Here is a 14,858-nt window from a genome sequence, read left to right as displayed (position 1 = left end):
GGAAGTCTCCTCTATAAGCAAGTCAAGTGGGATATCTCCAGCAGAAGTGAAATTCTCTACATCCTTCTTCAGCTTCTCTACTGACTCCTTTGAGGCCTGAGTCTTTCTCATCTTCTTTACCTGCTTGAACAAATCCTTGATCACCTTGCCATGAGTATCCAAAGTCTCCAGGATCTTCTTTTGGTTGTCCATGAGCTTCTTCTGGTTGTCCAAAAGCTCTTTCAATGAATCCTCCACTGATGGAGGTACCTGAAGCTGTGTTGGGGTTGACTGTGCTGCTAATGCACTGGATAAGACAGAGAGCTTTGATGTAGCTGCCTCCATCCAGTTGTTGATATTGGATAAGGTCTGAGAAACCCGCAGTGCAGTCTGGGGTTAAGTAGAAGATGAGGGCACAGATAGTGGCACAGTGATGGATTGCCCGGATGAAGGAGAAGGCATGGCAGCTGAAGGTCTCTCTGCTGTGGAAGGCTCTGACCCGGTAGCCACTACACTTGACTCTTCAGACTAGCCAGTGGAGGTAGTGGCTTTACCCTTTGCTTTAGGGTTGTCCGGTCCTTGGAGGCTATACCAGGAGAAAGGTTTCTTCGGCTTCACCTTCGTATCATAGTGCCTCCCCTCTACCCTTTGGTCCTCGAGATACATAATGATGAAGTTAGGGTAGGGGTAGGAACTTTCTCCTTTTCTGGTTGCTTTGGAGATGTGGTGGGACATGAGGTTCCCCACATTGATTGGATACCCCGCCATAATCGCCTGAGAGAGTGGGATGACACTATCATGCTGGCTAGGATCAAGCCGGCTGCATACAAACGTGCACCACCCTTTTGCTTCAAAGATGAGGGTGTTTCTGGCGATTGGGACTCCAGCTATGATCCAGGCCGGTGTTGTCCCTGGGATGACTATTATTTCCGCTAGCCAAGGATGGGCTTCTTCATCTAGATCCACCTTCTCCAAATATTGTACAGCTTCCTCATCCTCAAAACCGGCATATTTGTTCAAGGTGTCGCCATCAAACCGTATATCTTCAAGTTCCGTACCTTTGTCACAGTGATGCCCTTTTTGATGTGGGCAACATTTGCGTAGAACTCCTTGACAAAGTACTCATTGGCATTAAGAACCTTGCTGGTGAAGTACTTCCACCCTTTTCTCTCCTCAAATTGCCTTTTGACATTTGGATTGTGGGGAAGGAGATCTCTGTCTATAAACTGTCGCTCAAGGGTGAGCGACCTTTGGGGCCACCATTCCCGGAATTTAAGGTATGCTTTCTCGCTCATGAATCTATCCGCCCACACCTCGGGCTTCCTTGATCTAGCAAGACCACTGACATTGGTATCATACCCTCTCCCATCATTCGGGACCTTGTCATCCCCATCTACATTGATAGGAGCAGCTGTTGAGGCCGGTGTTGCAGCAGGTGGGGAAGATGGCTCTGATGCCTCACTACCTCCCTCTGATCCATCAGACGACCCAGAAGAGGAGGCAGCTTCATTGATTAGGCTATAGGGTTGTGATTGGGCCTCTTGTCGAGGTTGTGTAGATTACCCCTCAAAACTCTCCCGGGATATGAGATATTCACTTGTGTCTGATGATTCGGCAGGAGGTCTAGTGAGGGTTTTTTTTTGCTTATGATTCTTTGAGCTGCTAAGGGCAAAGCCTGCTTTCCTTTGCCCCGGCCTCGGGAGGATTCTGCCCTCCCTTTTGATTTGTCTGCTCCTCCACGAGATCGCACCATTTTCTGCAACACACAATTAGTGAAAGATAATTAGAATTGGGTTCAATCATGCCTTAAAGAAGTATAGATGAAATGAATAACAGGGCTTCTCAAAACAGGGCATCACGGACCGCGAAAAAGTGGACGCGGCCGCGAAATACCCATCGCAGACCGCAAAAAAGTGAATGCGGTCACAAAGAGGTCAGGTTCAGACTACTGATACTCTGATCTTGGACACACACGGACTGCGAAAAAATGAAGGCGGTCACAAAAGCAATTAACAGACTCTTAGAAATTCACAAGCGCGGACCGCGAAAACTTGAACCCAGCCGCGAAGGACCAACCACGGACCGCGTAAAAGTGACCGCGGCTACAAACTCTTAGAAATCACTCAGTAACTAAAAGCTGGGGCAGCGCGGACAGTGAAAAAAAATGAACGCGGCCGCCTACCCTATCGCGGACCGCGTAAAATGGACCGCGGCCGCGAAATTCAAATAGGATCGGCACTAAGAACACTGATAACTAGGGTTTTCACTAAGTGTGCAAAAATTAGTTCAATTAACCATGCAAAGTTACTAACCCCAGCCCCCATTAGGCATATAAACACTACCCACGTGTATTTAAGTATCAATTATGCATTAATTTGAGATCATGGCATGCATCTAACCCTAACTAAGAAAGAAAAATTAAAACGAAGAGAAAAGAAAAGAAAAAGATAAAATCACATCATGGAATTGAACATACCAGTTGTAAAATTGTAGTAGGAAATGAACTCTTAATGTGAATGAGATGAAAATTGAGAGCACGATGAGATGAACAGTGCTTTTTGTGCGGTGAAACGTTAGGGTTCGAAAAGTGTAAAATGTTTAAGAAATCCTTATTTATATTAATCAATTGTGGAACCCACCATCTTAATCAATTGTGGAACCCACCACCAATTGTGGAACCCACCATCGCAGTCCGCACTATTTTACCTTATGTAGACTAGCTTCAAGCACATGGGCGCGGTCCGCGAAATATTGGTCGCGCCCGCGAAATTCAACACGGTTTGCAAAATTGGAACGCGGTCGCGATCTCTGAAGGATTTTTTGACAGTCCAACTTCAGAGAGTTGGCTTGCTCTTTTCAATTATGCGTCCGCGAGCAAAAATGTGCTACCTCGAATTGCTTACGCGGACCGTGATATTTTGGGCGCGATCTGCAAACTTCCAACACTTAGCCAAATTTTTCCCTGTCAAAATCCTGCACTGCACAACCAATTCCTACATACACTTCACAACAAGTTAGTTCAAAACAATGTCTAATCTAGGAAGAAAATCAAAAGCAAGAAAGAAAAACACATGGGTTACCTCCCAAGAAGCGCCTGATTTAATGTCGCGGCACGACGCATGTTACCATCATCATTTGAAATGGATCAATGCCACAACGTGGCTATCATCAATCATGCCAAGGTAGTGCTTCACTCGGTGCCCATTGACTCTAAAGATCTCACCATTCTTGTTTTTCAAATCTAGAGCACCCAAAAGAGCCACATGTACCACTTCGAAAGGACCACTCCACTTCGACTTGAGCTTTCCCGGAAACATCCGTAACCGAGAGTTGAATAGAAAAATCAAGTCACCCTCCTTGAACTCCTTGTTCCGGATATATTTTTTATGTAAGTACTTCATTTTATCCTTATACAAGGATGAGCTGGAATAAGCATGGAACCAAAATTCATCAAGTTCATTTAGTTGCTCTACCCGGAGATTGGAAGCTACATCCCATTCAAGGTTCAACTTCTTCAGCACCCACACGGACTTATGCTCTAATTAAACCGGAAGATGGCATGATTTCCCAAATACCAACCGGTACAGAGACATACCAATTGGAGTCTTGTAAGTTTTACAATAGGCCCATAAAGCATCGTCAAGTTTTCTTGACCAATAAGTACGGTTTGTATTAACAGTCTTGGATAATATGCTATTGATCTCCCTGTTGGAGACCTCAACTTATCCACTAGCTTGTGGGTGATAAGGGGTTGACACCTTATGATTGACACCATACGTAGAAAATAAAGTGTCGAAGGCTTTGTTGCAAAAATGAGAACCCCCATCACTAATGATAGCCCTTGGGGTGCCGAACCTTGTGAAGATATGTTTCTTTAAGAAAGCCACCACACTCCGTGCCTCATTGTTGGGCAAAGCCACAGCTTCAACCCATCTGGAAACATAATCAACAGCAACCAGAATATAAGTGTTCTCACATGAACTCACAAATGGCCCCATAAAGTTGATGCCCCACACATTGCAAATATCACTCTCAAGAATAGTGGTGAGGGGCATTTCATTATTCTTAGAAATTCCACCAGCTCTTTGGCACTCATCACAACTCCTAACAAGCTCGCTAGCGTCTTTGTACAAGGTGGGACAATAGAATCCACAACTTAGGATCTTTGTAGCAATTCTCGCCCCACCATGGTGACCACCATAGGGCGAGGAATGGCAAGCTTTAAGAATACTCAATTGCTCTTCTTCCAGAACACATCTCCGGATAACACCATTATTGCAAATTTTGAAAAGATATGGCTCGTCCCAATAATAATCCAAGCAATTCTGTTTGAGCTCCTTCCTTTGGTTTGAAGAGAGCTCATTCGGGACAATGCCGGTCACAATAAAGTTATCCATATCGGCGAACCAAGGTATCCCAGTCATAGACATGGAAAAGAGTTGTTCATCTGGGAATGAATCATTAATCTTGAGGCCATCATGGGGCCGCCCCTCCTCTTCCAAGCAGGACAAATGGTCCGCCACTTGATTTTCACTCCCTTTTAGGTCTATGATTTCAAGGTCAAACTCTTGTAGAAGAAGAACCCATCTCATCAACCTAGCCTTAGAGTCCTTTTTACTCATCAAATAATGAAGTGTCGTGTGATTGGTGTGCACAATCACTTTGGTGCCCATGAGGTACGGGCGAAACTTTTCCATGACGAAGACAATGGCTAATAGCTCTTTCTCGGTCACCTTATAGTTGACTTGGGCATCGTTCATTGTTTTGCTTGCATAATAGACCGGATAAAATATCTTGTTGATTCTTTGCCCCAATACCGCTCGTACCGCAACGTCGCTAGCATCACACATGAGCTCAAATGGTAAGCTCCAATTGGGTGCGGTAATGATGTGAGTGATAGTCAACCTATACTTGAGTACCTCAAAAGCTTTCATGCAATCATCATTGAACACAAACTTGGCATCTTTTTCCAACAACTTGCACAAGGGGTTCACCATTTTTGAGAAATCCTTGATGAACCTACGGTAAAACCCTGCGTGACCAAGAAAGCTCCTCACTCCCTTGATGGAAGTCGGAGGAGGGAGTTTTGATATCATTTCAATTTTTGCTTTGTCCACTTCAATACCGTTCTTGGAGATCTTATGGCCGAGGATAATGCTCTGCTCGACCATAAAGTGGTACTTCTCCTAATTAAGCACTAAGTTGGTCTCCTCACATCGGGCCAACACTTTATCAAGATTATCCAAACATTCTTCAAAGGAATCCCCTACAACACTGAAATCATCCATGAATACCTCGAGGGAGTCCTCCACCATATCCGTAAATATTGCCATCATACACCGCTGAAAGGTAGCCAGTGCATTACACAAACCAAACGGCATACGTAAGAATGCAAATGTGCCATACGGACAGGTGAAGGTGGTTTTCTCTTGGTCTTCAGGTGCAATGAGAATCTGGTTGTACCCGGAGTACCCATCCAAAAAGCAATAATAAGCACGCCCGGCAAGTCTATCCAACATTTGGTCAAGAAATGGCAATGGAAAATTGTCTTTACGGGTCACTTTGTTCAGCTTTCTATAATCCATGCATACCCTCCAACCGGTGACAGTTCTTGTGGGGATCAATTCATTTCTATCATTTGTGATCACAGTCATGCCCACTTCTTTGGGACACATTTTACCGGCGAAGTCCATGAACTATCAGAAATGGGGTACACAACCGCTGCATCTAGCCACTTGATGTTTTTTTCTTGACTACCTCTTGCATGGCCTCGTTCAACCTCCTTTGATGTTCCACGGTGGGTTTGGCATCTTCCTCAAATATGATTTTGTGCATGCAGAAGGCGGGGCTTATACCCCGAATATCCGCCAATGTCCAACCTATTGCTTTCTTCCTTCTTTGAAGCACCGCAAGGGTGGAATCTACCTGCACGTTAGTTAAGCACGAAGAAAGAATAACAGGTAATGTGGAACAAGGGCCTAAGAACTTATACCTGAGGTGTGAAGGCAAGGGCTTTAACTCCAATGTTGGTGGCTCCTCGATTGAGGGCTTTGTTGGCGGAGTCTTCCAGTTCTTAAGGTCTAAGGACAGTTTACGGGGTCCATATGTGTAGGATCCCATTCCTTGCAAAGCATTTGCATATTTTATCAAGCCTACCTTCTCATCATCCTCATGATTCAACAACACAACTTCCATAGGTTGTTCCACATTGATCATAGCACTCATGTCATCAACAATCACCTCTGTTACAAGATCCACAAAAGAGCATACTTCGTTGCTATTAGGCTGCCTCATTGACTTGCATATGTGGAACACAACGTTTTCATCGCCCTCCCGGAAGGTGAGCTCCCGAGCTTCCATATCAACCAATGCCTTTCCTATTGCTAGGAAAGGTCTCCCCAATATGATTGGCACCTCATAGTCAACTTCACAGTCGAGAATCACAAAATCTGCGGGAAGAATGAACTTGTCGACTCGAACTAGAACATCATCAATAATCCTCAGCGGCCTCTTCATTGTCATGTTTGCTATTTGCAACCTCATGGAAGTAGGTCTTGGTTGCCCAATCCCCAATGTCTTGAACACAGAATATGGCATCAAATTAATGCTCGCTCCCAAATAGCACAAGGCTTTCGCGAAATTGGCACTACCGATAGTGCATGGAATTTTAAAGGCACAGGGATCTTCTAGATTTGGAGCCATGGAATGCACAATGTCACTCACTTGATGTGTCATTCTGATCGTCTCACAGTTTATTGACCTCTTCTTTGTTTCCAAGTCCTTCATAAACTTGGCATATCCCGGCATTTGTTCTAGAGCTTTAACCAAAGGTACATTTATGGACAAACTTTTCATCATATCAATGAATTTATTGAATTGGTTCTAGTTGTTTTGCTTTGCGAGCCTTTGAGGATATAGTGGAGGAGGCCTTGGCAAAGGAGCCTTGGCTTTGGGCACTACCATTTTCGGTATGTCGATCACATGTTCCCTAGACAGGTTCACATCATTTTGTGCCTCCTCCACATTGTCATCAATATTTATCCTCACTTCATCATTCACATTCTCATCATTGGCTTGGATCTTATCATCTTCTTACACAACCACATCATCATTCACGATCTTTCTTGGATTGGAGGTACTAGCAACTTCACCTCTACCACTTCTTGTAGTCACCGCCATAGCATGGCTATTATTATTTCCATACTTCGGGTTTACTACCGTATCACTTGGTAGTGCCCCCTTAGGTCGAGTATTCAAGGCTTGAGAAATTTGTCCCATTTGGACTTCCAAGTTGCAGATAAAACTGTTATGGGAGGCTATTTGGGCATCAGAGTCGGCGTTTCTTTCCATCATTTGCTTGAACATACTTTCTATTTGTCCCATATCATTGTTGGAAGAACTTTGCCCTTGTGATGGATATGGAGGTGTGTTGTTTGGTTGTTGATACATCGGGGGCCTTTGAGTGCCCGACCCCCGGTTCCCTTGATTATTGTTGTTCCAACCCCCTTGGTTTCCATTGCCTCCCCAATTACTATTATTGTTGCCACCCCAATTACATTGGGTATTTCCTTGATTCCCCCAATTTTGATTGTTGTTCCCCCAATTGTTTGGATTATTGTTGTTGCCACTATTCCAATTCCCTTGGCCTTGGTTGCCCCAATTTTGATTGTTTCCCTATGATCTCCACTGTTGTTGATTTGGAGCATTGCTCTATTAACCTTGGTAATTGTTCACATATTGAACCTCTTCACTTTGATCGTCATAAGATTCATCTTGGTTGTACCCACTACCACTTTGCTCAAATTGATCCCGATTGTGTTGAACTTGTTGACCTCTTTGTCTCCTCTTGTTAACCATTACATTCACTCTTTCCACGGCATTTACTTGCTTTGGCTCCTGAACCTACTGAAGTTGTACCTTGGTTAACTGAGTCATGGTAGTTGTCAACTCTGTTATGGCTTGTCAGTGATCATGGAGTTCCTTGTGAAGGTGGATAACATTGGGGTCACCCTGAGGAACATTGGCTCGACTTTGCCAAGCTAAAGAAGTGTCCGCCATCTCATCTAATATTTCACATGCTTCTGAATATGGTGTGTTCATGAAGTTACCTCCTGCGAGTTGATTCACCACACACTGGTTAGTTGTGTTGATACCCCTATAAAAGGTTTATTGGATCATTGCTTCAGTCATATCGTTGTTTGGATGTTCTTTGATCATTATCTTGTACCGTTCCCAAATCTCATGTAACGGTTCATTTGGTTCTTATTTAAAAGTAAGGATTTCATCTCTCAATGTTGCCATATGTCCCGGAGAAAAGAACTTTGCTATGAACTTCTCGGCCAACTCATCCCAAGTGGTGATGGAATGGTTGGGTAGCTTCTCAAGCCAATCCAAAGCCTTCCCTCTAAGTGAGAAAGGGAAAAGCCTCAACCTCAAAGTGTCTTCAGATACATTCGTCTGCTTGCTCCCCCAGCATGTGTCTACAAAACCTTTGAGATACTTATATGCGTTCTGATGCGTAGCTCCGGTGAAGAAACCCAGTTGTTCCAATAGAGTAAGCATGTCATTGGTTATTTGAAAATTGCCCGTCCGAATCAGGGGCGGGACAATTGTGCTTGCGTAGCCTACATTGGGCAACACTCGGTGTACTGCCCTTGGAGGAGGTGGGGGAGGGTTTGGAACGTTGTCATGAGGCGGGCGTCCTCTTCTTTGTACTTGAGGTTCAAGGTGAACCTCATCCACTTCATTTTCATCTACCTCCTCCCCCTGAGGAATATGGCTGAGGGCCTCGTTAAGAGCCATTTGGTACCTAAAAGCAATTGACACACAAAAATTAGAAAAACGGAAGGAAAGAAAAACAAAACACACAAATAGTTAGATATATAGCTAACACCATCTAACTCCCCGGCAACGGCTCCAAAAATTGATCGGGTCCAAACCTACACCAGTATTGAGTAGCGAGGATGGTCGATGCAGTTTTACCTAACAAGGTCGGGATCGATTTCCACAGGGAGTTAATTGATTTGGAATTAGGTTTATCTAAGTCTAGATGCGTGTTTTGTTCCTAATTGCACTTCCAAACATGATGGTGTTGATTCTACTTCTAATTCTATTATATTGTATGCAATGATTAAAGCTAAGTACAATAATTTTGATGCTAGTTTTCAAGTGTTTAAAAGGACTAGGGTAGTGACTTTCGCCTAGGTGGACATCTAACGGGTAGTAAGAATCTAGGGCAAGCTTGATTAATTTGGGATCGTAATATAGCTATCACACCCAAGTACTCACTCTATATCTCTCGATAGTTTGAGTGATTTTGCCAAATTTGGCTTTCTCAAGTCCAAGTGGGTATTCATGCAGGTCATGTGATATTAGCTCAAGTCGGGTATTACAATCTCTAGGTTTAACCCTTTAATTGGGGCTATCAATTTCCTGAGTTCACCCCAATTCCTTATTAGCCTAGTTTTCCCAAACTTAATCCCTCTTTCTCAAGAAGAGACCAAGTCATAAAGGCATGAATCAGTGTTTGCAACCACTAATTCTATAAATCTAAAAGAAATATTAGGCTAAATATCACTAATCCATAAACATTCATGCCCTAAAATTCAGTACCCATTAAATACCCACACTAGGGTTGGGTCACAACCCTAGCTATGGGTCTAGCTACTCATAATAATAGCATAAATCAAAGATAAAGAGAAGATATAATCCATAATACAAAATTAAAAGATGAAAATCTAATGTTATAAGTTAAATCTAATATAAAATTTCCCAAAAGGGAAAATCTAGTTGTCTCACGTACTTAGCAAAAACATAACATAACCTAAAATTGACAAAAAGATCTATTTATACTAAGCTGAAATTTTCGAACAAAAATACCCATGCGGAAGTTTCGCGGCCGCATAATTCTGACGGCGGCCGCACACTTGCTTTCGCGGCTGCATAATTCTGATCTCGGTCCGCATTTCTTCACATCTGAACCTGGGTTGAACCTTGTTTTGCGGACCGCGTAATTTCCATTACGTCCGCGTGAGAGACTTTCGCAGCCGGGCAACTTTGACTCGGACCGCCCTTCTCATTTTTGCTTGAATTAAGCACTCTCTGAACCTTAGCAACCGCGGTCCGCGGAATTCCCATCGCGGCCGTGCTGATACTTTCGCGACCGCATCTTCTTGTCGCTGTCCGCGTTCATGTTTGTGCCTAAAAAACCATCTCTCTGATTCTTCATATCACGGACCTCGAAATAATGGCCGCGTCCACATTGATACTTTCGCTGCCGCACTTATTTGTCGCGGTCTGCGTTCCATACCTCTTGGCCCAGTTTTGGTTTTTGTTCACGTTTTGACTCCTTTATGAGTTGATTATGGCTCCTTTGTCTCATTTTGAACAATCCGTGCAAGCAAGCATATTAAGTTAGTTTCCGGGAATACCTTCATGCATTTTTGGCCCAAAACACAAGTAAAATAGAGCAATTAATAGGTTAAAATCCCTACTTATCAGCATCCTAGTTCAAACACATCAAATCACATGAAACCGCGAGGGTATCACCCTCAACTCCGAGTCACAAGTAGAATACATATCATACCAACCAAAACCTTCCTCTAATTCAATTCCGCCAACAAAATCACAACACATACTGAACTTCCACACCAGTAGGGCATTTAAATCACAAATCGTAGCCAACTACCCAAAACTCACATCAAAACCTACCGTAATGGGTAACAGGAAGTCACTTATAGTCTCATAACTCTCAGTAATGAATTAAAACAATACGATAGACACGGGCTACCACTATAGAATCTCCCAATAGGGGTAAACACATAAACAGAGTACAAAATCATGAAACTCGCCCATATGTGAAGAAAAACAGGAGAATTCACCCCGATAAGCAGAACCGAAACAAAATACGAACGATGTTCCTCTATAACAATTCGAACCCATACATGTACGACATTATCTGGTGTAGCGGCCTCATCCCTACTATATAAAACACATCAATGGGTTGGTCCTCCCCCTCTCGGGCGCTCTCTGCTCACATGACATGTACCCCAAGCTAGCGGTGCGGGGATATCAGCAACTGGAATAGAACTCATAGCTTGAATGCCTCACTGTGAGATATATGTCCGGAGTCTGGGATAATCTCTCACCATGTGGCTGGTATCTCCACACTCAAAGCAACCTCTCCACTGGCATGGCTATGAAAGTTGTTCGGTGCGGGTGCCCTGAGACCCATGGGTACCTGAAACACCGTGTGAAGCCTGTAATGCAAACAAAACTGGCTGACCCACAAAACCTCTACCATGTCGTACTCTGCTTCCAAAATAAGGACCAGTATATCCTCCCGGTCTGCGATGCCTCTTAGCCTCTCTGCCATCTCTCTCCTGATCTCGCATGCCCTCTAATCACCGAGCAATCTCTACTACCTGCTGAATGGAACATCTGACTCCACTCCGAGCCATGTTAAACCGAATATCATGACTTAGCCCCCCAATGAACCTACGGACTCGCTCTCGGACTGTAGAAACCCAAGTAGGCGCATGCTTGGACAAATCACTAAATCTAACGGCATACTCTGACACCGACATAGTTCCCTGTCACAGCTGCTCAAACTCTGCGTGCCACGCTTCCCAAAGGGTCTGGGGAACAAATTCTCTAAAGAATACCTCTTAAAACTGAGTACATAAAAGTGAAGTTGCATCAGCCGAACTACCCAACTCATACACTCGTCACCACTAGTATGTCGCTCCCATAAGTTGGAACGTAGTAAAAGCAACCCCACTCATCTCCACAATACCCATAGTGCGAAGAATTTGGTAGTACTCCCCTAGGAACCCATGCGCATCCTCTGAAACCAACCCACTGAAAGTAGCAGGATAGTACTTCTTAAACCTCACAAGCCTAAGTTGTTCTCTGCCCTGGCCCTAGTAATACCGGCTCTGAGGGCAGCATCGTCGGTAACTACAGCTCGTGTCCTCACCACTTATGAGAGAATAGAATGACAAGGGTTTAAATTCCAAGATCAATGAACTCGTACGATAGGAATGAAAGAAGCGAAATTGTCCTAATAGTTATGTAGCCTCTCGAAGATAAGTACAGACATCTCCGTCCCAATCCGCAAGACTCTACTAAACTCGTTTATGACTCGTAGCACCTATGAACCTAGAGCTCTGATACCAACTTGTCACGATCCCAATTTTCCTCTGTAGGATGTCGTGATGGAACCTAGCTTTTACGACTAGGTAAGCCTAACACTTACTGAATAAATTGATAGAAATTAACCAACAGAAATATTAAACAAAAATCGGATATTGCTAAATGAACTCAACATTTATAACATAAAATAGCATCCCTAAACTAGTAGTACAAGTCATAAGCTCTACTGAGTTTACTAGAAGAATCCCTAAATACAACTGTTAGGAATGGAAATTAAACAGTACAAGTACAATATCAGAAGGTGACTCTGAGGCCTGCGAACACGACGACAAGTTTATCTTGAGTCTCCACAGCAATGCTCGACCGGCTAGCTAATAATCAACAACAACAGAGATACCTGAATCTGCACAAAAATGTGCATAAGCGTAGTATGAGTACACCACAGTGGTATCTAGTAAGTATTAAGACTATCCTCAGTGGGGTAGTGACGAGGGACAATCAAGACACCTACCGGACTAAACAATCTAAGCAAGTGTGAAGGTGAACTAACAGAGAAACAATATTAATATAAAGCTAAGCAGAATAAGAAATACCAAACAATACTTGCAATGATACATTAGCAACAATAATATTAACAGGAAGCAGTCACGTAATAATGTTGTAGAGTAAGCTAATCACAATCTAAGTCCAGTGAAACCAAATAAAGGAAAAACCAACAACAACTCAATCAGAACAACCGCTTTCACACCCGATCTATTCAAGCATTTCCATGAGGTACCGAACCTCATAATCATTGATCACGAGTCCCAATTCATGAACCCTAATCACTTGGCATCTTGTGCCCATATTACAGCCCATAACTGCATGGCTTCTAGTAGTTCCCATACTAGACATGTGTTTCAAGCCCACCTTATCTCACCGCGTGCGTTTCAACACCCAGACCTTATACCACCGCATGCGTATCAATAATAATAACAACCCGGCATAAACCTCATGTAACACAATAACAATAGTACGGCAGAAACCTCGTGCAAACAACATAACAATTATCTCAGCAAAAACACGTAAGCCAAATCATAACAACTCAAATAAATGACTTTCACAATATGTGCCTACATGCCGCAATATTTCCTCAAAACAGTTTCAATATCATAACCACACATAGCCCTCGGCTCAAAAACACTGAATATAATAACAACGACAATAATACGAGAATACGGCAAGTAAATCAACTCAGGAAATTTAAAACACGAAGAAACGGAAGAACGAGCTCACAAAGAAAGGCACAACAGGGAATAATGGTCTCAACAAGAATATCTCAACAAGGAAGAGATAATGTGTAGCAATGATTCCACTAAAGAACAATTCAACGATAAGAGGGATAATATGAATCAATGATTCCAAATAAGGACAAGTCAACAATGATAAGGGATAACAAAACATCATTTAGGGTTGAGCAATTACGAAAGAGATATGACAAATTTAATTAAGGATAGCAAATTATGAAAAAGATAATAACAACTTCAACTAATGATGGGCAATTATGGAAAAGATAATAATAACTTCAATCAAGGATAAACAATTACGGAAAGGATAGCATAGCAATAAAAGAGGCAACAACTTCAGTTAAGGCACATAAGAGTTTAATCGACAATAAAGGTAAAACATGTAGCAATTAATTCCAAATAAGATACGTAAGGGTGAATTTAGTAAATTGAGAATTTAACATGACAAAACAACTTCATATTTAATGGACATAAGAACCTAAGAGCCCTAAACGGTCAAATTTCCATAAATATGCCCGACCACGTACTTGTCACCTCACGTACACGACCTTCACATGACACAATTAGCACCAAAGACTCAAATCCTAAGGGGTAGTTCCCCCACACAAAGTTAGGCAAGATACTTACCTCAAGGAAGCTAGATCGTTACTCTAATATGACCTTCTCGAGTGAAACAACCTCCGGACGGCCCAAATCTAGCCAAAATAACTTCAAATCATAAATAAAACTCATAGGAAACAATTCTGAATAATAAAGTTTCAATCTTTAACAAGAACTAAAAAGTCAACCCCTAGGTCCGCACCTCGGAACCCGATAAAATTTATAAAATCCGAACACTCATTCTGATATGAGTTCAAGCATACCAAAATTATCAACTTCCGATATCAATTCATCGTTCAAATCATCATTTTACACTTTTAAAGATTTTACAAATTTTCCCAAATTTCCAACTAAATTCTCTAATTTAATAATGAAAACCAAGATAAAACCATGAAATAAAATCAAAACAGGATAAAGATCATTTACTCCAAATAACCACGTGAAGAACCACTATAAATTCGCTCAAATCCGAAGTCTCTAGTTCAAAAGATGAAAAATGGACAAAACCCACGATTTTGAAAAATATATTCTGCTTCCCAGGCATTTGCACATCGTGGTCGCGGAAGAAATAATGCTATCGCAAAGAAGAAAATAACTACTGTCCCAAAAATATACTATGCGGTCGCGGATGAACTCATGCGATCGCGAATAAAGGAACAGTTGTTGCCCCCAAGAAATATACTACGCGGTCACGAACCAGAATGTGCAACCGCGAAAGAGAAAATATACCAGTTGTTGAGCTGTGCTACGCGAACGCGATGAAGGAGGATACACACGTACGCGATCACGGGCAGAATTATGTGAACGCAAAGAGGAAAAGGTCCAGCCACCAAAACAGCC

The 14,858-nt window shown here is 42.7% G+C and overlaps 1 protein-coding gene across 1 annotated transcript; it reads right to left on the bottom strand.

Moving 5' to 3' along the window:
• Positions 1-995: 995 nt before the first annotated feature.
• On the bottom strand, positions 996-6,834 carry LOC138897153 (uncharacterized). Its single transcript, XM_070183111.1, has 4 exons — positions 5,972-6,834; positions 3,909-4,746; positions 1,543-1,735; positions 996-1,450 (listed from the first exon to the last, which is right to left on the bottom strand). The coding sequence occupies exons 1-4, from the start codon at positions 6,832-6,834 to the stop codon at positions 996-998; spliced, it is 2,349 nt and encodes a 782-aa protein (XP_070039212.1).
• Between the last annotated feature and the right edge of the window lie 8,024 nt (positions 6,835-14,858).

This window comes from Nicotiana tomentosiformis, chromosome 8, assembly GCF_000390325.3.
Source record: "Nicotiana tomentosiformis chromosome 8, ASM39032v3, whole genome shotgun sequence".
Taxonomy (NCBI): domain Eukaryota; kingdom Viridiplantae; phylum Streptophyta; class Magnoliopsida; order Solanales; family Solanaceae; genus Nicotiana; species Nicotiana tomentosiformis.
The sequence above is the reverse complement of the archived record's forward strand: the minus strand, read 5'-3'. Positions and strand labels throughout refer to the sequence as shown.